The 25,518-nt window shown below is 42.7% G+C and overlaps 1 protein-coding gene across 1 annotated transcript in view; it reads left to right on the top strand.

Annotated features, from left to right (window-relative positions):
• The window catches only part of EXOC4 (exocyst complex component 4), a 668,442-nt gene extending 645,446 nt beyond the window's left edge, over nucleotides 1-22,996 (top strand). The window contains exon 18 of the mRNA XM_037513395.2: nucleotides 16,786-22,996. Coding sequence (XP_037369292.2) covers nucleotides 16,786-17,023 — 238 coding nt within the window. The 3' untranslated portion in view covers nucleotides 17,024-22,996. The remainder of the gene's footprint in view (nucleotides 1-16,785) is intronic.
• Nucleotides 22,997-25,518: the final 2,522 nt, after the last annotated feature.

A 25,518-nucleotide genomic window follows, 5' to 3' on the forward strand; every position in this document is an offset into this window, starting at 1 on the left:
TGGTGCTTCCTCCTCACCTTGGTCCTCAGCTCACCTTCGCACACCAGGGCTCTCTCTACAAGGCCACTGCAGGGAACAGCCCAGGGGATGGGGAAAGTCACTCTCCCTCAGGTACGGGTGGCCGCCAGCACTGAACGCCAGACATCAGTCTCTTGAGAGGAAACTCATTTAATCGCTGAGGCAGCCCTAGTGCCCCTGGTGTCAGCCAGTCCTGCCGTCCTGCTCACCTCATGTCCTGCACCGGCCTTTACCCTGACTGGAAGGACAAAGACACTCCTGTCTGAAACTCCAAGTGTTAGCCTTTCCTCAGAAACAGAAGTCATTTCTTCAAGAAATTAAGATTTCATTTCAAATTCACTTTCTGGTCGCACAGGCACATGGACCAATGGAACTGAATAGAAAACCCAGAAATAAACCCACAAATCTATGGTCAACTAATCTTTGACAAAGGAGCAAAGAATATGCACTGGAGCAAAGAAAGTTTGTTCAATAAATGGTGCTGGGAAAACTGTGTCGCTACATGCAAAAGAATGAAGCTTGACCACTACCTCACACCATGCACAAAAACCAACTCAAAATGGATTAAAGAACTAGACATAAGACCTGGAACCATAAAATATATAGAAGGAAATATAGGCGAAACACTGCATGACATGCACCTCAAAGACATCTTTACAGATATATCACCCAAAGCAGTGATAGTGAAGGCAAAGATCAACAGCTGGGACTACATCAAGTTAAAGAGCGTCTGCACAGCAAAAGAGACAATAACTAAAACAAAGAGAAACCCCACCAACTGGGAGAACATTTTTGTACCCAACACTAACGATAAAGGACTGATCACAAAAATCTACAAAGAACTGATGAGACTCAACAAAAACAAAGAAAATAATCCACTCAAAAAATGGGCAGAAGAGCTAAAAAGAAACTTCTCCAAAGAGGAAATACAAATGGCCACCAGGCATATGAAAAAATGTTCAATGTCACTTGCTATCAGGGAAATGCAAGTCAAAACTACCATGAGATACCATCTCACACCAGTGAGAATGGCACACATTAAAAAAACTAGCAACAACAAATGTTGGCGAGGATGTGGAGAGAAAGGAACTCTCCTGCACTGCTGGTGGGAGTGCAAACTGGTCCAACCACTGTGGAAAGCTGTGTGGAGATTCCTCAACCTATTAAAGATAGAGCTTCCATATGATCCAGCAATTCCACTCCTAGGTATTTACCCAAAGGACACAAACAGTAATTCTAAAGAGCACCTGCACCCCTATGTTTATAGCAGCACTGTTTACAAAAGCTAAGCTTTGGAAACAACCCAAATGCCCACAAATAGATGACTGGATCAAGAAGATGTGGTACATATACACCATGGAATATTACTCAGCAATCAAAAAAGATAAACACATGCAATTTGCAGCAACATGGATGGCGCTGGAAGGGATCATGCTCAGTGAAATAAGCCAGAAAGAAAAAGAAAAATACTGGATGGACTCACTCATAGCAGGAATCTAGAAAACCTAAATAAGGGACCAGGGAAAAGAATAACTATAAGAAAGAAAAAAATCAAAATCAACAAACAACTATGAACCAGAGACACACTTTGGGGGGGGAGGTGGCGGGGAAAGGTGGGATTGGGGTCAAAATACGGGGGTTGCAATTGTATGGGGAATATAAAAATAAAAAAATTTAAAAAAAATTCACTTTCTGGTCTTTGAAAAACTCGAGTGTTATGTGGTCCAGAGATAGGTTAGCACTAGCATTTAAATCAAGGCAATAAGCATGCTCTAAGACCACTGCCCTTTTGGCAGATTTTTTCAAATCTGATGCTTTTTTCTAAAAAAAGAATCTAAATTGCTATATATAGTTCTCCATCAAAGGCCCTTTTCTTTATAAAGAGACCTAGAGGAAGAACACTGTCTAGCAGTCAAAGTTGTTCTTTTCATATAGAAAAGGCCAATTTAAAACATTTGCCATTCTGTCCCTCGGGGCCTGATTTTCTCTGCTGACTCTGAGTGCATTTTCCTATGGCTAGCGTTATCCTATAACAGCTCGTTTCCCTCCAGACACTGCCCACCCTCCCCACCAAACACTCAGTTCCTGTTTCTAAACTAAGAATCTCTTGTAAGTTCTTGCTCTATTATGTTGCTGAGTTACCAGTGTCCCCAGAAGCTCCCGTTACTAGAATAGAGAATCAGACCGGGGTTTGAATCAATGTCAGCCACATGAAGCCTTGCCACCTTCTTCTTCAACCTTCTCTTCATCTGCCAAATTAAGGTCTTCAAGCCAATTGTGTGTGATTGAAAAGAGATTAAAGGAGATAGTTACTGTACTCCTCTTAATTTATACTTTTACATATAATTTCTTGACCTTGAACAGAAAGCAGTGTTATTCCACCAACAAACAGGTTTGTACAGAAGCAACAATGAAAAAGGCAGTTTGGAAAGTGCAGACTCATGGCAAGACACAGGTGAACTTCCCCAATCAAAGGCCAGCAATCCCCTTCCATAGCCCTTGGCACCTCCTTTAATGGGTGGGAGGCAACAGCTTCCTCCAGACATCCTTCCTCCAACATCTTCCTGGCCACGATGCAAGGCATGTTGGGTCTTGTAGTTCGCTGACTGTGAACACATGAATTCTCTGCTAGTCTTCCAACCTCATTTAAATAGTGTTTCTGTGTATTAGTATTCACAAATTACATGCATTTCACCAGACCAGTAGAGGCGTTAGGGACAGCGATAGCTTTTGGTAAAAGGTGTCCCATGTGCCCTTATGTTCATACTCCAGCCTGTGCTCTCCTCTCTGCCTTGTCTCGTCAGCTGGGTGGTTGGAATAGCCGCACTCAGGCCGGTGGTGACCCAAATGAAAGGTATTAGAGCTGAGAGCTGAACCTTTTTCTGCTGAGATGCCAGTGCACTTTCTCTCTCTTGAGATTGATCTTGTTCAGCTACAAGCTTGGGAACATGGAGTTGTGAGAAAACTTAGAAGCTTGATACAACCTGATAAAGGAGCAGTTGAGCAAGCCCAGGAAAAGCTGGGGAGGCCTTTCTAAAACTCAGCTGGTGTCACATCTGACTTCCTTCCAAAATCCCATCTTCAGAGTCCTCCTATCAGCCAGAGCGCTGGTTTCCAAATGCCAGGGTATCAGCTGAAACTGACCCGGCCTCGTCTATGGAAACATTAGAAAAATAATGACCATGTAGTAAGTTTGTGTTTCTCATAAAGTGAAGCATATAACTTTGGGTTCTGACTTTATTTCCTGTCCGTTTGAGCAATGTTCAGATGTCTCTTTTATTAGCTCCTGATAATAATAAAAATCCATTGTTTTAACTGCCTAGGCAAAATGAAAGGTTAACAACTCAGTCATTTTCACCTTCTGGTCCCTTCCACTCACCTATGAAGACCAAAGTCTCTAGCAAGACACACAGGGTCTGTGAAGGTCTGGCCTCAGCTGATCTTGCTGGCCTCCTTCCCACCCCCCACCCCCAACTCTCCTTGCACTAGAATGAGGAATAAGCTCCTTGTCGTTCCCCCAAACATCATTTTCTTCCAACTTTCCTGCCTACTTTGCATATTCCATTCCTTTGCTTCTACAATCATTCCCTTGTGTTTGCCTCATCATTAATGCCTCCTCCAAAAAGCCTTCCTTGACTGCTCCAAGAAGCCTACAGCCCTTCCTGTTTGTGGTCTTAGAGAACCTCCTTCATACCGTTCCTTGCTTCTGTCACAGCGGACTCAGCCAGAGCAGGCACTGTTTTTACTTGTGTCTGCGGTCACCATCCTACTATATACTGCCTGGTGCATAATTGATGCTTGAATATTTGCTGAACAAATAAAGAATCTTGAAAGATGCTATACTACATAAGCACCGAGAATGCTACTGAAAGTCATAAGACAGTCTTTGTCATCAAAAAGCCTGCATCCTGGGAGAAGCCAATAAATATATATTATGGTACGTTCATGCAGTTGAATCCTGTGCAGCCATTAAGGGAGAGGAGACTGGTCGATGTGTACGGAAATGGAACCACATGTAAGATATATTGTTAAGTGGAAAGGGCAAGGCATTGAAGAACATGTAGCTATCATTGTTCTCTAAATATACACATGTGTGCACACACACTCTCCCATGCATGCACACATATACACACAGCTCAGCTTGTCTTGGAAGGATATCCTGGAAACTATTAACAGTGATTCCCTCCAAGGTGGGAGGCTGAGACAGGAGTATGACAGGCATTGCCTCATATTTTTTTTGTACCTTTTATTTTGCTTTTATTTAATATTTGCTCTTATGTGTTAGTGCCTGGCACTGGTCTAAGCACTTTATATACAGTACCTGGTTTAATCCTTCTAACAACCTATGAGGTGGGTAGGTATAAATCTATAAAGAGGTATTCCTTTTTATAGATTTAAAAAATGTAACTATTCCAAGTCCATACAGTTAAGAAGTAAATACCCTTCTCTGTATCACCAGCTCTAAAAAACAGAACAGATATGACTCCTGTCATTCATGTTACATGGACTCCTTGTGCAGCAATTGATAGAGAAGGGAGAAATTGTTCAGGATATGGATTTTACTCGTCTTGAAGATTGTTAAGCTTTGCATGTACAAGCCCAGAGCCAAAAAGAACTCAGTATGTTCAAGAGACATTGAGTACCTCAGTATGACGTCAGTGGAATGTTAATGGGAGAGAGAAGTGGGAGAAAGCCAGAGTAGCACCCAAGTCTTTTAAGGTCTTGGATGTCAGTATTAGAAGTTTGAACTTGACCCTATTAGCACTAGTAAACCCACTACTTATTTTGCTTTGCTTTGCTTTTTACATCAATTGTGATATGATCCAATTAGAACAAGAAAAGATCTTGCCAGGAGGAGTGAGTGATTGCGAGAGATACAGTTAATAGACAATTATAATAATCCAATGAGAAATGACTAGGGGTTTGAGATTAGAAAGAAATGAATATAAAAGCTGTTATATAGATCGACCTAGTAATGATCAGGCAGAAGAAATGGAGACCAAAGAGCCAAAAGTGATACTGAGATTTTGAGGTTTTACAAACTACAGTTCTGGTAAGCAAATTTGGAAGTTCAGAAGGCCACCTGATAAAGGCATCTATTATAGTAGAAATGTCTGGAAACCAGAGGAAATGAAGCTTTGGTCAGTTGAGAGACCAGATCTTGAGAGCGAGCATGTCAAGTACAAATAAGACTTAAGGAAACAATGAGATAGGACAAAGGACCAGTGCCTGGCTAGGTGGATGTCTGCTTGGGGTAGACAGAATGGGAGCCAATAAAGAAATCCATGGAATGGAGGGAGCTGGAAGAGAATCTAAATAACATGGCTCAAAGAGAGGTGAGTTTAGGATGGAAAATTGTCAGGAGAAAGGAAACTAAGCAAATGTCATTGAGTTTGTCCACTGGGATGTTATCATTAAGCCTTTTGGGTATAGTTTCATAGACAAAATGAACCTTTGGAAGGGTAGATGTTGACTACAAGTGATTTGTTCAAAAAAATTTAACAGTGAAAGAGAGAGAGAAAAGAGGAGAGAGGAGACAGAGGATCTCATGAAAGGTCTGAGGTTTGGTGTTTGGCTTTGTCTTCTTTTTCCAAAAACATGAGAAACATAATGATGTTTGAAGACAGACATCAAAGAAACAATGAAAAGGATAGTTGCTCAAAATAAAAGTTTAAAAAAAGCTCTAGGGTGTTAAAGGCATTGGAAGGAGCTGTGATCAAAGGCATAGGGTTAATCTTAGAAAAAAAGAGACAAGAAGCCCTTCTTCTGAATCAAGTGAGAAGGATTAATAAAGAACCACTTCAGGGGCCTCCCCTGGTGGCACAGGCATTTGAGCGCAGCACTGTGAAGCTGTCCGCAGCCTCTGCAGTGCGGGTTCAATCCCAGCCGGCAGGCGAGGGTCCCACATGATGCGGCAGACCTCTCCTGTCTCGCCCGCTGCTCCCCTCAGCATTTGTATTTTGTCAGTCTGCCTGTTCTGTTCCCCACTCTGTCTCTGGTGAATCCTCTCACCCTCCCATGCATCTGGCCTGTACCCTGGTTCTTGTATAAATAAATAAATAAATCTTAAAAAAAAAAAAAAAAACACTTCAGCATGGAGAATATGACATGCTTCCCAAAGATGAAGATGCAAAAATATAATATCTAAGAGACTGGTACATACACCATTCAGTAAAACGTAGCTATGTGATTATACATGGCAGGTGTCCCACTCTGTCATTTGATTTAATCCTCAGATTAACCAGTGACTGAACTACCATTTATCTTATTGTATAAATGAAGAAACTGAAATTCAGACAGCTAAGAAATTTCTAAGGTCGTACACATTCAATGGAAGATGATAGAATTCACATCTAATTCCATCAGAGAATGAAGGAAAAGCTGAGACTTGAAGATCATGAACCAAAAATAGAGCCCTTCCCTACATGTCCTCCTCTCACTCATTTGCCATCAGTTACCCCAATTACAGGGGGGTGTTCCACATCACAGTTACATCAGAATACACCTCTGTCTTTATCACAGAGCAACTATTTTATTCATAGTTAGTTCTTCACCTCCCAGTGTCAGAACATCATAGACCTCTTTCTACACTGTACTCTCATGAGATTTACCAACTGTGGGCTCTTTCATTAATTCATTTCTTTTGATTTATTCATTTTCCACTAGATACCCTATTTGCAGTCCAACTCTGAATCCAACCCTCCTGTATTCCAGGGTGGAGGGGGTGGGCAGACATACGTTTATGTAATACTTTTACAAAACTTACTCTATTCCAGCCACTATTCTTAGTCATTTGATCCTTACACAACTCCTTATTTCTGTTTCCTTTGTCAAATGAAGAAAAGAAGGCACAGAGAGATCAATAAATTTCCCCTAAGATCATACAAACAGTAAAAGGAAGAACTAGTATTTGAACCCATATCACTGGCTCCCAAGTTTGCATCTTAACCACTATCCTATGCTGTGTCTCTAGCTTCATACATGCAGATACTTACAAAAAATATGTTAAAATATATAGAAAATATATATTTTTAGAAGTGAGTACTAAAATTTAGAAAAGTAAAGCCTAGTGAGAGAACAAAGCTGGAAGGTGCTGCAGGTTTCACTTCAGATCAGGTAGTCAAGGGAAAACCTCACTTATTGATAGGCTGACATTTGAGCAAAAATTGGACTGAATTGCGTTTAATCTTCTATTTTCCTCCAACCTTCTGTCCCTTTAATCCCATTTGATGCTCTTTTCTGATTTTCTTTCAATTGGCTTCTAGTATAAAGCAATTCAGAAGTATGAAGTGCAACAGAGGCAGGGATTATCGTCAGCTCCTGTCCTCTCTGGTCTTGATTTTTTTACAGAAAGTAAGAAAATGCTCTGGTTCCATGCCCTGCCTCCACCCACACAACACCTCCTTGGACCATATTTAGTGCTGCTGGTCTAAGGTTTCTCCCAACTATTAAATATAAGAGGTCAGAATTTCTTCCAGACAAATTCCCCTGGGTTTTCCCCATATGAAATTCATTTTATTACTCACTCTCCATAATTCTAAATTCTCTGGAAGCTTTTATATTCTCTTTCTTGTTGCTCTTCGTGGCCCTTCCCTGCTTAGTAACCTGTGCCCTTTCACCATCTCCATATGTCCTTGCACATTAATTAAGGTATTAAGTGAGATCAGTTATAAGCCGGTAGCCTCAGCAATCACTGGATTCTTTCTCTTCCATATTTGTTGATTTTCCTTCATCATTATCCTTTGTTTGTTTTTCAGACTGTGTCCTATCAGGGGTAACCATTCAGAATAAATTCATTTTGCTACTTGTCTTTTTGTAGAGGCATTGTGTAAAATGGTTCACTGACACTTGCGTGTATTTATCAGCCACCATGGTCCTGTCATCCACCAAACTCACAAAGCTATCTAAGGCTATCCATCACGTTTGTCACAGTAGTTGGGTCTTTAATTAAACCCTGCTGGATAGTGTACAAATTTCCATTAGCTTCTTCCAATTTTGTCATCTATTTTTCTCCCTTCTGCATCACATGTTCTTTAATCTCAGGTGGCCCCTTTTGTAGCTTTGATCTATTTAGGTTTTCTGTCTTTCATAAATAACCTGAGGGCTTAGTAAATGTACTCTGGAGTGTTTACCATTGAGACCTACTGATTTGCATGTGTTCACACTTTTCAAATAATCTACTGATTTGTTGTTTCCTCTACCAAAACCATTTTTCTTTCTGGACCTTTAGTCCTAGGAGATGTGGCCTTTTGTCTCAACAAAGTAGAGATCCCCCCTCTAACAATATTTAGAAGTAAACTAGCGTTCCTAAACAGAAAGTCAGGAACCTGGGTTTGGAGACTTGACCAGCTGATGAAGATGAAGAACAATCTTGGTATCTTTAGCCCCCACAACAGTGATAATGGCTTGCAGTGAAATAGCCATTTAAGCTCACCCATTCCTTCTCTTAACACACTTATAAGGTAACTGACCAGGGGCAGAGTCAACAGCCAAAGGATGACACTAGCTGCCACCTACCACCTTGGCCTCATTGGCATAATGTAGTAATGGGCACGTTCTCCCTTCAAAACCATGCAGTTTGTGTCTGTCTCCCCTAACCTTTCTCCCCAAATACTTTGAGGAAAGAAAAGGCTCTTCCTATTATACAGACCAAGATCCAACACCTCTACCCTTTGCTTCTCCATCCCATCACTAACCATGATGGTCACTGCGAGACCGAACTTGGAACTCTATACTTTGTCTCTGGCATTCCACCTCCTTCTCTCCTTCCCCATGTACCAAAGGACAGGAGCAGAATGGGCAGGCCAGCAGGCAGCCCCAGATTTTACTTTTTTTTAAAGATTTATTTATTTATGCATACAAGAGCTGGGATATAGGCCAGAGGTGCGGAAGGTGAGATGATTCACCAGAGACAGAGTGGGGAACAGAACAGGCGAATTGACTGAAATACACTGCTGAGGGGAGCAGTGGGCAAGACAGGAGAGGTCTGTTGTGCCATGTGGGTCACCTCCCTGGCTGGGCAGAGGGATCGAACTCGTGCTGTACTACAGTGGCTGCAGGTAGCTTCACGGTGCTGTGACTTAACCCCTTGTGCCACTAGGCAGGTCCCCCAGATTTTACTTTAAATGTAAACATTTGCCTAGTGCCTTAGATACATTTGATCTGGGCCTGGATTGTATTTAAAAATATATAGCTAGATAAAAGGAGCTGCTTAAAGCCAAGGACTGTAATTTTCTACATTATGGTAGATTTAAAATATTATTAGAGAGTCTTCAGCATTAGTAATAATAATAGGTTTTTCTTTGAAGAGATCTTTTCTATTATTTATTGAAAAGTTCATCATTCCACTTCATAGCTTAAGACTGAAACAGCCATACTGCCTCTAAATTATTTTTATTCAGCATTTTTCAGCAATTTTTTCCCAGGCTGTTAATCTGAGAAATAGATATATCTAGATAATAACCAGTATAAGGATCTTGTGCTAATTGGTAAACAATATGTACTTTGAGGTCACCAATGTGTATAATACTATGTCTTTTTATTAACCTATGATATTAGATAAATTACTTCTTGAAATTGAAAAGACTCTCTAAAGTGATATTCAATAAATAATTTTTATAAATTGGAAAGACTCTTTAAAGTGATATTCAGCACAGCATAGCTCTCCTTAACCTGAACTCACCTTTTGATAATCAAAAAAACATTTACAGGAGTAGGAGACAAACACAATTATGAAAGTAAAATGAAGGGCCTAAATAAAAAATCACAGAACAAGAGGGTAATTCTATTCACTCTTTCATATTTCATTATTTGATAACATCAGAAGATGAATCCATCAGAATTGCTTTGGCAAGTGCAAACAGAAATGTGCCTGATCAATATTTATTAAAACCTTCAAAATGGGAGTAGGAGTTGAGCAGACTTCTTAATGGACTGAATAATTATTCATACAAATGGAGTTTGGCCGAAGGCAGTGCCAAACCAAAGAGACACAGTTTTAATTGTGCTGAATTTAAAATGCAGATCGTCCTCTGGCCCTGTTGTAGAAAACTTAATTTAAAAAAATTATCTGATGTAGCAAGGAATGACACATGAATCCTAAGTTGTTGAGGAGGAAATTTCAACAAGAGATTCTTATAAATGTAGAGCACATTGCAAAGGTGGGGGGCAGAGTTTCTAGCTAAAGGAATAGAAAGGAATTTTCATCCCATTTCAGTGACTGTAACTGAGCTTGGGAGAAGGTCATCATCTCAACAGTGATGGGTCTCAGAGGAAGTCCTTTGTTTTCAGTAGTTGTATTTTCTGAGGAGAAATACAGCCAAGGTTCTGGCTGCTGCTATCAAGAATAATCAGGCTATGTCCATGAGAGGAATGGGCATAGCCGACTTTCACTTTTTTAAAAAATATTTATTTATGTATTTATTTATGCATACGAGAACTGGGGTACAGGCCAGTGGTGTGGGGGGAGGGTGAGAGGATTCACCAGAGATAAGAGTGTGGAATAGATCAGGCGGAGCAGCGGGCGAGTCAGGAGAAGTCTGCTGCGCCATGTGGGTCAGCTCCCTGGCCGGGGATCAAACTCTTGTTGCAGTGGCTGTGGACAGCTTCATAGTGCTATGTCTTAACCCCTTGCGCCACCAGAGAGGCCCTGACTTTTGCTTTTAATGTTTCCTCAGGAAAGACACTCCCCCATTCGCCCGTAGAGTCAAAACATGGTGGTTATGAGACCAGGTCAGTAGGGAACTACCCTGTAAGCATACCATGGATGAGTGGTGGTGTGTATGCCACTTTATGTAAAGAAAATTCAGGGAGTTCACCCTTCAGAGAAGCCCCTGCAGGCTTTGCTGCCAGGGGCTCCCAAGTTCTCATCTCCTGTTGAACATCTTTCTGCCCCCACCAGCTGAAGGAATTTCTGCATTGTCCTTTTTCTTTTTTCTTAATTTATGAACATTTATTGACACAAACCATGTGACACAAACTGACACAAACAGTTTAAACATGACAACAATTATTTGGAGAAGGTATTGATAACCTGATTTTATCAATGAACAAACCAAACATGTAACTGGTAAAGTTTAAAAAAGTCACCTTAAATTTGATCATCATTAGGGAAAACGATCTCCTTTCTAGACAGCACTGTCTTCTGGAGTGTCCTTGTTGGAGCAAAAATCTGTCCCATCCCTTTTTGGGAGTGTTAAAAAAGGATCCTAGTAGAAAACATAAACCTAATTCTGCCTCTAACTTTCTGAAAATTATTTAATGTCTGTCTACCTTAGTTTCCTCATTCCTGAAGTGAAAATAACTTTAACTGTTTCAAATTAGAATTTTCAATCATGTCAGTAATAAACCCTATGCTCTTTCAAGGGGAAGACAAATGACAGCAATTATGCTATATTTTTAAATAAACTAATTTACTCTTCTGACTCATGGGGTTACCATCCATTTTATTATAGTCTGGAAAGTTCATTGGAGCTAAGTAACACTTGTTCAGAATGTCTTTAGAGCAATCACTTCTGCATCTTGCCTACCATGGCTTGAGGAAAATTAGCATCTGCTAATCCTGATGAAAGCCATTGATTTTAAGAGACCAGCAAAGGGTGCTGTAAATGTGTTAAAATGTAAAAATGCCAGCACGTAAATAGCATCTGCTATAACCTCTTTGTTTTTCATCCAGAAAGCAGAAGACAAAGGACTAGTAACATTTGTCCAAGGTCACACATCCAGTTAAGGGCAGGCAGTGAAAGACTTAACCAGACTTTGAGTTAAGTTGATCTCTTGAATATTTACTTCTCTAAGTCTTTCTGCTGTAACTCCCTCTCTGTTATTTATGGGATGATTATCAGGTTTGTGAATTATTGAGTTCCTTTCTTTTCTGTCTTTATATTTACTTGCTTACTATCACCTACACCATTAAAGTGAACCAAGAAAACAGGAGTCAAATGTTTTACCTGACTGTTTAGTGACCCACCTTCTGCTGGGTTCTAATAGATGTGTTCAAAATACCCCAGCTTTTGAATAAAAAAGAATTTTGGGAGCTCTAGACAATAATAAGTTAATTCAAGTAAAAGTTTCCTCCTTCGAAACTTACATTTAAGAAGTCAGCTTCAGCTCCTAATTCTTTTGTTGACATTAATACTGTCTTTATCTCAGGAAGGACTAGATGAGAAAGTCTTTTAAATGAATTTGTTTAATTATTTCCCTTCCTCAAGGAGGTAAAAAAATCAAAAGGGCGGCCAACTTTTGAAAAGAAAGGTCACTTATCCCTTACATTTAGAGAGATAAAAAGAGAGAACTAAGGAGAGGTAGCAAATTGTAAAAGCCTCAGAATTTTCCTGTAATTCATGAATGTCGAATTTCTAACATGATTCCATTATTTGGTCTAGCACACTGAACTTCTAGGTTCAAGCCAGCATTAGTAAACAGTACTGCAAAGTACATGAATTATTTTTGAGCTGCTATAATATTGGCTCATTCCATTACGGTGGAAGGCAGAGAGCTGTGTTTGTGAATTTTCTTTAATCCATATTTCCTAAAACATGGCAAAAGTGAGCAAGCTATACAGGGATTCTTTAATTCGTACTTTAGCTTTTCACAATTTCAAATATTTCTAATTATGTTGCTTGGAAGTGAGTACAGTATCCAAAGTCTTTTCCTTTTACCTCCTTCCGTTTGCACGTAGACAAATCATTCACCCTCTGTAGCTCAGTTTGCTCTTCTGCAAGATGGGAATGATTACACCGCCTCCTTCAGAGGGTTGACTATATTAACACGTACAAGTTAGGTATTCTTAGCAACAGCACTATAGCCAAGACATATTCCAAAGCCAGCATGAGATGTAAGTGTTATCTCTGGAAAATACAGTTTCCATTCAGGGATCTAGGACTCTGGACCCCACCTGTACCCCCAAAGGCAGGTGGATGGGAAAACTTTCCCCAGGACTCCATACAGTCCCCCCACCAGGGACTACTTTTCATCCCCACACCAAATTTCATGACTCACCTGGAGGTACAGAAGTGAGAATGGTTATGGGGTGGGAAGAGTTGGTTTGCATGGGACTTTCTTCCCTCAGGCTTACAATGGAGAGAACAGAAACTGTCTCTGGTAGCTTTTAGCGATGCTTGACTTTGACACTCAGTATGACAAAGTGGGAGGTAGAACGAGGGATGAGAGGATAGAGCACATCTTGCTTGTTGTCAACAAAAATTTATGTGGAGGACTTCAAAAAGATAAAAGCATCAACAATTTGCGCATCTATACAGGCGTACCTGCATCATTTAAAAACCAGTAAGTCAGTAAAAATTGTTCAACCTCATGTAAATTAAAAGAATATGAGGAGATAAGCTCTGACATCTTACTGATAGGAAGATAAATTGATACAGCTTTTTAAAGAAAGCAATCTGTCAACATTGCGCAAGTCCTAAACAACATACTTATATTTTCACTAATTTTGCTTTTGGAAGGCTATCCCCAAGAAAGAAAGTTTCTATAATTGGAGACAAGCAAAGTGTCCCCTTGTGTTTCAACCTAAATGTTTCAATTCTAAGAAAGAAATTGGTGGAATGCTACAAAGGGGAACAAAACTCAAAAGAAGTGCCAAGAAGCTTGTCTCTTGTGAAATCATATGAGTAATCTTTTTTTTGACTTAATCTTTCTGTCCATATATTCCATATATCATGTGTATTTTCTAAGCAAAGAAAGAAAAAATTAACATTTGAAAATGCTGAAAAGTTCTGACCGGCTCACCAAATGCCCTTCACATCCTTACTGGTACAAATGTTTCCAGGTGGAATCAGTGGCGGGGAAAAGGTGACAGTGCAATATCATTACAATAAAGTAAGAAGGAAGGTACACAGGGAAGAGCAGTCTGTTGATAAGAAAACAGGAGGACACATGAAAATAAGCTGATGGCACCAGAGCCCACTGTGAACATGGACACGAGACCAGTCCATGTGGTGCTGCACCCCACACTTCCTACCACTGCACCCACTTCCTCTCCACTCATGACACTGCTGCCCAAAGGCATCTATCCAGCCAAGGGAGAAAGGAACCACCTCCTCCCAGAACATTCCACCCATCCGGGTGATACGGAACTCTAATCTCCAGAATAGGGTATTTGGTCCACACCTACCAGTTGGCCCGACTGTAATGGGCTGTGAAAAGCCTTGCTCTGCAAATCATGAGTGGGGACATGTCTAAATGAAATGTGTGCTCGCCAGCCCCATGCAGGCAGCAGGGTGCTCTCTAATGTAGAACTTGTTGCCTGGGAAGCTATGGCTGCTGTTTTAATGCATGATGATAAAGATCAAGCTTTCCTTTTTCTAGGGTCTCAAAAAGTGCTGGTAAATTATTTATCCTGTTGAGTCACATGATTTCATTTCAGTATGTCAGTGTTTATTGTGGAGGCTCATTCTAATTGTTATAGCTCAGGGCCTTGTTCTCCTCTCTCCTGAGGGTACTTTGTAACCCCCTCCTCTACCTCCAAATAGAACTGTTGCTCTGCTAATTTAGTATAGTCTTAGCTACTGTGTACTGTTCTGAAAGATGGATGAATTTCATTCTGTCTTTAAATATTTATGTTTCTTTATGATCTAATATATCATCATGGTTATGGGGAATGTTTCTCCCCCTTATAAAAAATACACCATCAGTTAACTGTCAATTTTGTTTAATGACTCAGCTTTGCAACTCTGGGGCACTGTTCATCAGAGGCACTTGAGGACTCTTTTAGTCTCTCCGTTCACTTCAGAATGTCATTCTGTGAGCCACAAAGGTCTGCGTCGTACGGAGGACGTTGAAACCTTAAGGACTTAAGTGGCGTGCCCTTTATCATTCTCACGCTGGAGGATCTCAGGCTAGAAATCCTGCCATCTTTGTTTAGTCATTTGCTCCCAGCATGGAACAACAGTCTCTGCAGAAAATCAGCCAGTACTCCTGGAAATAATTCATCAGATTTTTTCAAAAGAAATCCAATTTCTTCTGGTCTGATGAGTTCGGTGCTGCTTCTTAAGATAAATGAAGAAAATATCAACATCATAATAGAAAGAAACTCAATTCTTCCAGTTTAATCTCAGTGAAAAGCATTACAACCCACTTATTGCTGCTCTCTTCTTCCCTGGTGCTCTTAAGCCTTTGGTTCAAAGAGCTAAGAACGGCTGAGTAACTGTTCCCATGTCAGACCCTGGGTTAGAGCTCTGGCTGGTTCAGAACCTTTGGGAATCACAATATCTGGAAGTGGGCCTCAGGAGTCCATGTCAGAGCTCCCCAGGCATGCCACACCTTGCAAAGTCTCTTCAGCTAGCTTTCTAGCTAAAAAGAATCATGAACCCCAAATTCTTCTTCCACTTGGTTAACCTAGATTTGTCTTGGTGTTCTTCCTGAGCAATTTTAAAGATGATTTCTTAAGTAATTCCCTAAACAGACAGCTTTCTCCCCTATCCATGTATCTGTGAAGCAGAATTAGATGATGGAGACCTTGTTTCTCAAATCAGGGGCTAGTGTCAGGGAGGAAGCCCTGGTGTATCAGGGAGCTGGTGAAGCCATTAAAAAAAAAATAGGAGGCATCTTCCTATAGTAGCCTCAAGTTTTTCTTCAAAGCAGCATTTTAAAATTGCAACATTTATTATTCTTGTCGTCTGTGACAAAAAGTATTGGGGGCCTCCCTGGTGGTGCAAGGGGTTAAGATGCAGCCTATGAAGCTGTTCGCAGCCTCTGCAGCATGAGTTTGATCCCCAGCCATCCAGGGAGCTACCCACATGGTGCAGCAGACTTCTGTTTCGCCTGCTGCTCCCCTCAGCAGTGTATTTCAGTCAGTCTGCCTGTTCTGCTCCCCACTCTGTCTCTGGTGAATCCTCTCATCCCCCACACCTCTGGCCTGTACCCCAGCTCCTGTATGCACAAAAAAATAAATCTTTGTAAAAAAAAAGAGTATCGGGTCTGGAGTCACACACCTGCTTCACTTCCGGCACAGCCACTCACTATCTTTGCGACACTGGGACATCCTCTTAACTTCTCCCTGCTGCAGGTTCCCTGCCCAAGAAATGGGAGCAATAGCCCCTAGGAGTGGTGAGGCTGACATATGGAAGTTAACTTCGTCTACAGAAATATAATCATTTCACTGCTTCTCATTGCCTTTCCTCCTTCTCTCTGAGCTATTGGAGACAAAGAGCTGTGTTTTGTCACCATATTCTACTATTACTGTTATTATGTTATGATTAATGCATCATTATTATATTTCTAATAGTACTTAATGTTTATGGAGCATGGAGAATTGTACCAGGCACCATACTAAGTGTTTCCTATGGATTAATTAGTTCTCCCAATAACCCTAAAAAGTACGCGCTATTAATCCTGTATTATGGAGCCTCCAGTGAGTGAGTGAATGGATAGGACAAAACTGTTGGCAGTGCCTCTGTGAGTATTTCTCTCACTTTGGATTCTGTCCCTCAGCTTCTCCTTCTTTGGCTCTCTTGAGATGAATGCAAAATTAGGAGAAAATGTTGCATGAACTTAGACTTTGAAGACGTGAGCTTGCCTGGGTCTTCATACAGACTTGTCCTCATGAAAAGAGTCCCAGTGAACTCCAAGAGGACACCGATCATGTATGACTTGCCCTCCATGATATTCGTGGGGCCCATGAGCAAGATCTCGGGATCAGCAAAGCCCTATTGCATAAGCTAAGTCATTCGTAAGCAGCCTGTTTGTCACCACTAAAACCACATCCATTGCTAACGAGGAGACCATGAGCAGTGTTCTCTGTTGCTTTCTCAGGCAGTACTACGAGATGTTGTACAACACGGCCGATGAGCTCTTGAACCTGGTGGTGGACCAGGGCGTGAAGTACACGGAGCTGGAGTACATCCATGCCCTGACCTTGCTGCACCGCAGTCAGACGGGGGTGGGAGACCAGACCACCCAGAACATGAGGCTGCAGCGGCTCAAGGAGATCATCTGTGAGCAGGCTGCCATCAAGCAAGCCACCAAGGATAAGAAAATCACCACGGTTTAATGGGGTGCACTTGCTGGGAAGCGGTGGGTGGAAAGTGGCTATTTTTGTTTTGTTGATCACACTCCTTTCTTTGACCTGTTTGGTATATTTTACACTGATTTAGTTTTCTCTGCACTGATACATTAGTGGAGAGAAGCTGTAAGGATTTTTTTTCTCTGTAGTTTTGGCTTTTCATATCTATTCTAAAGGGAGCTTTTAGTACAGAAGGTTTTAGTTTGGCATCTACTTTAACATAGTCTATGCCAAAGGGATGATGAGAGGGCGGGATGGGGATGTTATGTCAAGTTATTCAACTGACAAATGAATGCATGCATTACTAACACTTTCTTCCTTGCCCAGCAATCTCTGGAAAGTAAACTGCTAGCCAAGTTTTAGTCCCAAACTAAAATCACAACTACGTAAACAGTAAGATTTGTATTCTCTTGGCCTTGTGGGTTACAATTCAATGAAATAAATGTATGTGCACTGCTTTCTGTATAACCAAGCTCAAAGCAATGGCTTCTCCACCGGCTGGAGTTTTCAACAACTTCCCCTAACCAAAACAGGGCCTCTTGAGGACCAGGGGAATGAGGCCACTTATCCCAATCCTGGAAGAAGTTTACCTGCAGTAGCTTGTACACAAAGTACAGGTTGGTTTATTCCCTTTTTGTTATTTCCGCTGTATCTCAGCCAACAGCCAGCAAATGAATGACAAAAATGGGAGCATGAAAGATGACTCAACCCTCTTCTTGAATTCTCCCCCTCAACTCTCCAAGGGAAAATGATGGTAGAGAACTTTTAACTGCATCTGAAACATTGGACATGAGTGAGTCTTAGATGCTCCCTTAGTGTCCTTATGATCCCCTGGGTCTGTCTCACCTTAGAAAGCAGCCCTGGTCTGCTCAGCTGAATGCAAGGATGATTGGTCAGCCATGCCATTCCTCCTAGGTGAGCCCACCCAGGAGTCCCTCTGCAGTGCTCTCATGGTGTGGATTCTCCACTCCTACTCCACCGGACCTTACCACTCTCTCCCGGTTCCCAAGCACTCTTGCTGCCCATGGTTGATATGTCACAGGAGGAAACAACATACTGATGTGGACACACCTTGAAAATATTTGGGAAAGAGAGCAGGAAGTCCTTTGGCCCCACATGGTCATACCTCACGCTATGAAGGTCCAAAATTATATATGTTTGTACAACTTTGGTCTTGGCGGAAAAGAGCAGAAAATTAAAATGTTTTGAGAAGCTTAAATGTTGTGTCTTGATTTTGTTTTGTTTTGTATTCTTTATTTAGAAAATATCCCCTAAGGGCCAAGTATGTGCCACATGCTACTAGGCATAGGGGCAGATACAGAACAATAAAGGACAGTCTTATCTACCTTCAAGACAAGGCATGAGAACTGGACTCCAAACCAAAATCCCAACAGATGTACACTCAAGGCTGAGTTAGAAATCAGGCCACGCAGAGGGGGAGCTGTGAAGGGAATCAGCAAAAAGCTGGAGGGTGGTCTTCCAGGGAGTTCTGGAAGGAATGTTGTAGACCTTTGTGGCTTTAGGTGCCTGATTAGGAAGAAGTTGAATGTACTCAGGAAACAACCAAGGAAAATCATAGGCACCAGCATGGGAAGTTGCCTCCAAGAAGTGGAGGAGGGAGGAAGGAGATGTGGAGCCATCAGAGCTGATCACTTGGGTTTGAAAGCCTCCTCCTAGTAGGCATGGCCTCCCAGCACAACTCTCTCTCTCCTTCCTGTCCACTCCAGGCCAAGACCTCTGGAGCATTGACAGTGATGCCAGAAGAGGCGGGGGTGAGACTGGAGAGTGACTTGGGTGTTGAGTTGGATGTAGACAGGGACAGCCTCAGTCAGGAACAATGAGGACTGGTAGGAAAATGGCAGATGAGCTACTTCTGGGGCAGCATTCAGCATTCTAGAATCTCTACATTGCTTACAATAATGATAGGCTTGAAAAATGTCAATTCTGCACCAAAAAAGCAGTCTAGGATGCTTTGTCCACAACATTCAAACTTAGACTTCTTTGTAAATGGTCTGTCCATCTTTTCTCTTCAATATCAAGAATAGCCAAGGACACATTCAGTGCTTGTTGAAAAGTTGCAGGCAGAGAAGTGCAGGGACACATGAAGATTTCTACTGTTGTGAGCTGCTATGGTTCTTCTTTAAGATACCGTGTGAGACTGCCTTGTGCTGTTCACAACCACAAGCAGAAAGTACTGGAAAGAGTCAGGGGAGCGAAGGACAGGGCCCAGCATTTTTCACCATGAAGACTGCTCCCTAAACATGCTGTTAAAGCTAAAAAAGGCCAACAAAATAGGCCTCCCCAGAAAGGACACTGAAAACAAAACAAAACATTGTCTCGTTTTTCTACCACGGAACAGACAGGATGGACAAGAGTGGACTTCTATTGACAGCAGTAGGCCCTGCGCCTTGGAGAAAGCTCTTAAGGAAACCACCTGAGGGGAACGGCAGACTTAACCATGAGGAAGGACAACTGTGAGGAGAGTCCATCTAGCCGGGCACCAGAGAGTTAGCTCCACATGCAATAGCACAGGGACAAAATAGGCGTCTCCATCACTGTCATCTACACCACAGGACTTAACACATCAGCCCATTTCATCCTCAAAGCAGCCATGTTAGAGATACTGCTTTCCGCCTTCATTCCCAAGGGAGCAACAAATACTAAAGAAGACCTTCCCTGCTCAGTCTCCCTTAGGAAAAATGCCTTGAAAAGCAGTACCATAATCAAAGGATGGGCCCCAACTCTTGGTAGATGTTGGCAAATTGTGTCCTCAGAATCGCTGACAGTGGCTGCTGCTTCTACAGTCTTTTGTTGTTTGTGATAACCTTTTCACCTGTCACCCCACCTCTTAATTTAATAAACTACTTTTTGGCTATGGTGCCATTCACCCTAAGAGTTTCGTTTATGTCTGTGCCATTAATATAATTTCTTTCCGGGAATTTCATCCTCATGCAATGTCTTTATTCCTACCTCACAATGATATTGATATTTTTTTTTAATCTTATTGCCCAGTTGGAACTTTTCCCGCTCATATCTGATTATCTCTCTGTCGATTAGTTAAAGATGGCCCCTCAGGCTTTCCTTGCCCAAAGAGGGCCTCTCTTTCTGGGCTTTAAAAGACAAATTCATCTTTGAGTTGGCAAGTTCAGCTCAGATTCAGCGGTCGGACTGGTCTGTGCTCTCATACCCTGAATAACCAGTCATGCAGAATCGTTTGGGGAGTAGGGAGTCTCCCACCTGAAATGGCTGCCCGTTGCTGAGTGACCTAATTCATAGCCCCACTCCAGCACCAAATGTTTTCTCAGGCTGACTGTTATTAATGTATGTTTCAAAGAACTTGGAAGAAAAGCTCAAATACAGCCAAGCTGGATTGGCACCCGAGCCTGGCGGTTCTGTCAAGTCATATCCATGACTGTCTTAGCGCTAATGGGTCCACTCAGTCAAAAGGTAGAATTGCCTGTTAAAGCTCAGGTGACATGGACTCCATGCAATGGTGAGTAGAGTCCCTGCGACAAGGGGACTGACCTTTCTCTATGACCTTGTCCTCCCAGACTCCATATTTCCTCCACCAAGCCAAGCCTTCTTTTTGGAGACACCCCATAGGACATGACTGACCCTCTGCTGCTCTCTCCTCAGCCTCCCACTGGAGACACAGGACTGTCCCTCCCTGGGGAGCAGGGGCCTAGAAGTTCATCACCCTTTATCATACCAGTGGAACAAATGGATTTGCCCTTCCCAGACGTGCCAAATGCACCAAGGCCATTGCACTCAGGATTCCTGCTCAGTGGCATAGCTGTGGCTGCCTCCCCAGAACCATGGCACTGAAACTTCCTAGTAAAGAACAGGGGGTCACCATGGCTCAGTAAGCCCCAACTAGACTCAGTCTCTTCGGGGCAGTTGTGATGAGAAGACAGGAAGGTCGCTGTCCTTCTAGCAGGATAAGAAAACAAGGGGTATCCTAATCAAGATTTTTCTTGAAAAGCAAACCGTGTGCTGAAATGCACATACCTGAAAGCTACTGTCCCAGCGTGGCAGGGATGGAAGGCAGATGGGACACAGTTTGGAGGGAGGGGAACGAGGTACCAAGAACACGAAAACAAAGAATGCCTGGGCTCAGCAAAGGTCTCGACTCTGTCCTAATTAGGCACAGTTTTTATAAGAAGTACATAATTAATAAGCTCATGACCAGATGCAAGATACAGCAGAGTCTTTTCCTGAAATGGAAGTTGTAATGAAGTGTACACAGCTGGAAGCGGTTGTCCTCATTTGGCTGAGGCGGGAGGCCTGCCTGGAATTTTGAAGAGGTGTAGTAAGAGGCTCGCCACAGGTTTACACCTGAAAACAACTAATCCTCCTCCAACTGGGCTGGGTGTAATGAGATATGGCTAATTATCAAGAGTGTAATGAGATGCAAAAGCCCGTAGAATTGAGCTGGAAATTTCTTTAAAAGTGAACTAAGATTCAGACACCAGAGAAGAATTTCTGCTAATGGCACTAGGTGTGAGTGTGATGAAATGTGCGTGGTAGGAGGGGTTGCTTTTGCATACCTGGCCCAAAGACTTATGTCTGCAATTAAAAATATTGCTAGCACATTCACACACCTGGAGCAGGAGTCCCTGGGAAGCCGAGAATGCACTGACCCATGGGGGCTGCACGTGTGTTTTTTAATGCATGTATATGTGCTTATGTATGTACGTCCAGCTGGGGGGAAAATGAGGTTAGGTGCTGCCGTGAGTGTGGTTACCTTTACACTCCATCCCATTTAGAAATGCAGTCTCAGATTTCTGCTGAATTTGCAACGGATACCCTAGGAGGAGAGAAATTGGCAAACTCCTCATCCCAAACTTACTTAATTACCTACCAGGTGAGTTTTTTTGCACAAGGATTTATTTGCTGGGAGAGACCAGGAAACCATTAGCACTTTTTTTGTCATGGTTTTTATTTTATGTTTGCTATTATGTTACTTTACACACCATTATTGAGCACTTAATATATGTGAGGTGCTGTGCTGAATGCTTTACCTCGTGATTCTATTTAATCCTCACAATAACCTTAAGAGAGGGACACTATTGATCCTTATTTCAAAGACGACTCAGGCTCAGATTAAGGACCTGGCCCCAGGCAGATAGCAGAGCCAGAGTTCATGCTCGGAGCCCGTCTCTTCTCTGAAATGAGCCAAACCCCTCATCCCCCCCATGACGCAGGAAGGGACCCCACATACTACATTTAGCTCCCAGTGGCAGATCAGCCCCTCCCATCTGCTCTGCCCTTCCTGTGGGCCCCAGAGGGAGTCATTTCCAGAATGAATTTGGGCCACCTCTCCTGGTCCCCTCTCTGCCCCTCCTCGGCCCCCTGCTGCCTGAGTCCACCCCTGTGGCCAATATGTCTGCATACCTGTCGGACACAAAAAAATCTCTGGGACCTGGGGCTGAGCCTCACCAGCTGGAGGCCCATGAGGACCCATCCCTGAGCCAAAGCCTGGAGAGCATCCAAGGGAGGGACAAAATGCCCAGGTTTTGACTGTGCCGTACGTTGGCTCAAAGTTGTCACCTCATCTCAGCCTTTTACAAGTGTTTCGATATTGTATGTGTTACGAAGTGCCAAGAGCCTCTATTTTCTCATATGTGAAATGGGAGAATAATATTTCTCCCTCAACAGTATTGCTGTATAAAATAAGAGGGGTTCAGTGCCTGGCACATTATGCTACAGAGACATCATAATACTAGAATATTTTCTGTTTCTTTGAGGATCTAGGGAACCAGGATCTAGAAAACATGCTCTGTTGCTGTGGCCTAAGAGCGCAGCCACCCTGGCTAGGGCCTGACATCAGTGAGACCTCCACGGCGCCAGGTGGGGCTCAGGACAGCTGTTTGCTGTGCGTGGGCACCTGAACTCTCCAGGCAACAGCAGGTCCTGGTGTTGTTCTCCCGCACTCCCTGCCCCCGGGCTCTAGCTTCTCACACCTGCTTCCTCTTTACCTATTAGAGAGTTTGCATCTCTTGTGGGCCAGTATATTACCTGCGTCTCATTACACTCTAGGCTCCAGGACCCTTAGGGAGCAGGACCTCATAGACCCCCGGCGTCCCGCCTGGCGTCTGAGCGTGCTGTCACTCTTCACGCCTATGCTGAGGAATGTCGGTTGTTCACAAAGGACTCTATGAAACTGAGGTGAGAAAGTGTTACTTTTTTTTTTTAATATCTCTAAAGCAAATCTAGCAAAAGCCGAACTTTGGTCATTTTTGGTGGTTTCTTCTGGGGGAGGAGACGTGGCTGCCATGAAGACAGTGTCTTGTCCCAATCACTTCATCTGCCCTGCTCTGGTGACCTGGTGCCCTCTGGTACTACAGCTCGGGGTGCAGAGGTCTCAGCAGTGTCCCCAAGCTTTATGGGGGGACAACCACCAGGCCTCAGTGGTCCAGCCTTCCCAGGTGTCCTATAACCTCAAGGGCCTCAGACCTTGTCTGCTGGAAGGCTGGGGTCCCCATGGACTCAGCCCTGGGGGTCCAACACTCCAGGATGGACTGTCCCCCTCCCTTTGTTCCAAATTCCCTGGTCTCTTTTCTTTCCACGACTGGGTGATCCAATTCCCTTCCCTTGGCCTGGACCTTCCAAAACAGTAAGCTGCTTTAGGGAGTTTCCCAAGTGACTGCACCTTCCTTGCTCTTGTCTCCCCCCCCACCCCCACCCACCACCCCCACCACCCCCCTACCCCCCACCCCCGCTTCCTGCTTCCTTTTCTGCCCTCACACAGGAATTTCATAAGGCCGGCCCCTGGGTGTAAAGGGAACAGTCCCCAGATAGCCTTCCTAGAGGGTGGCAGAAGGAAAGGTCATTCTTTTTATCCACTTCAGGGTGGGGCAATAATATGGGATTTGTTAGTAACTCACTCTCTGGATTCACAAGCGCTAGTTAGAACTTAGAGAGCTTTTGTCTCAGCCACCTCACTTTTGCTGAGGAGTAAAGCAACAAGGTCTAAGAGAAGCGCACAGGGATACTTAGTTAATGACTGAGACAGAATCAGGACCCAGGTCTCCCAATGGCTTATCCCAGGAGCCTGCATTTGGGAGCCCAGATGTGCCCCCCTGTAAGGCAGCTGATCCAGGGATAGCAGGCAAAGCCCTTCCCTCAAAGACACCATCTCGTGTAAAGAGAAGAGCAACATGCACGAATTAACTGTGGACTATTCCAAGCCAGAGTAGCGCCGCACACTCATTGTACAGTTCAGACTAAATGCTTGAGGAATTAGAACAAGGGATAATGGCTGTAGACCATTGCTAGCCAGATCCAACCTAACGGAATTGCTAAAAGTAGCCCATGGACTTGAAGAACATGTGGAGCTAGGGTCGTGATGGGAAGATCTGAGATGAAGCGGGACATTTTGACAAATCATACAATTTAAAAAAGCAAGCAGAGAAAATGATAACCTAACCTTGCCTTTCCTGACTAATCTGTGTAACATAGAGGCTACCTATGATGAGGAGAGCAGAGAGAAAGGGAGCTTGAAGATGAAGTTATTAGCATCAAAGCGAACTCTGTAAGTGGAGTGAGGAGAACAGAAGAGGTTCTGATTTACCTCTAAGTACTTAGCACATTTGTCTGGAAACAGAGGCAGCAGGGTTGTGTTGTTCACTGAAGAGTTAGTCCCTGTTTACATCTTTTGCTTTCTCTGCCTCCTTCCTATATTTTAAATCCTATATTATTAGGGTGCCAGTACCCATAATTCCTAGTTCAGTGTATCCAACTATTTATAGGAATGTTTCTATATATATATAATATATAAAGATTTTTTTAAAAAAAACATTTATTATCATTAACTATTGTTAAAACATAGAAGCCTAAAATTTCACTTAGGTATAAATATCCCTGGACCAGTTCTTTTTTCTTTGAAAGCTTTCCATCACAGTGACATTCAATTCAAGGTTACTCCAACGTGTCACTCCTGTGACAAGTCAGAACCTGTCACTAAAACAGGAAATAGAGTGGGAGAATAAATTATTTTCCGATTTTCTATCCTCTCCTTCAACGAGCTCAGAATTCTTTATATTTCTCAGATGTCCCAAAGGAAGTAAATATTAAGGTTTTCAAAGAGATCTGAAGTTGCAGATCTGAAATGCTGTTAACTCAGCTAGTTTTAAGAGGGAAATAAAACACAAGGAACTAGAACTTATGGCACTTAAAGAACTGCAATTCACTCATCTGTGAAATAGCAAATATTAAAGTATTTTCAGGGGTGATAGAATATTTTTAAGTTATTGAAGTTTTTATTAAATGTTATTTTCTTGGACTTTCATATCTGTGTTTCCTAGATGTGGTTAGTTGTGGTGTATGTCCTGGCCCAGCAGGCCCTTGAAATGGTTATATACTGTCCCAGACCCTACTCAGAGTTCAGAAGGGAGTAAGAATATCTAAGTGATTCACCTTCTATGCCCTCCCTTCATTGAGGACTGGTTGGCGTAGCCCATTCTGGCAGCTATCTCAAAAGA

This window comes from Talpa occidentalis, unplaced genomic scaffold, assembly GCF_014898055.3.
Source record: "Talpa occidentalis isolate TD23 unplaced genomic scaffold, MPIMG_talOcc4v2.1, whole genome shotgun sequence".
Classification (NCBI taxonomy): Eukaryota; Metazoa; Chordata; class Mammalia; order Eulipotyphla; family Talpidae; genus Talpa; species Talpa occidentalis.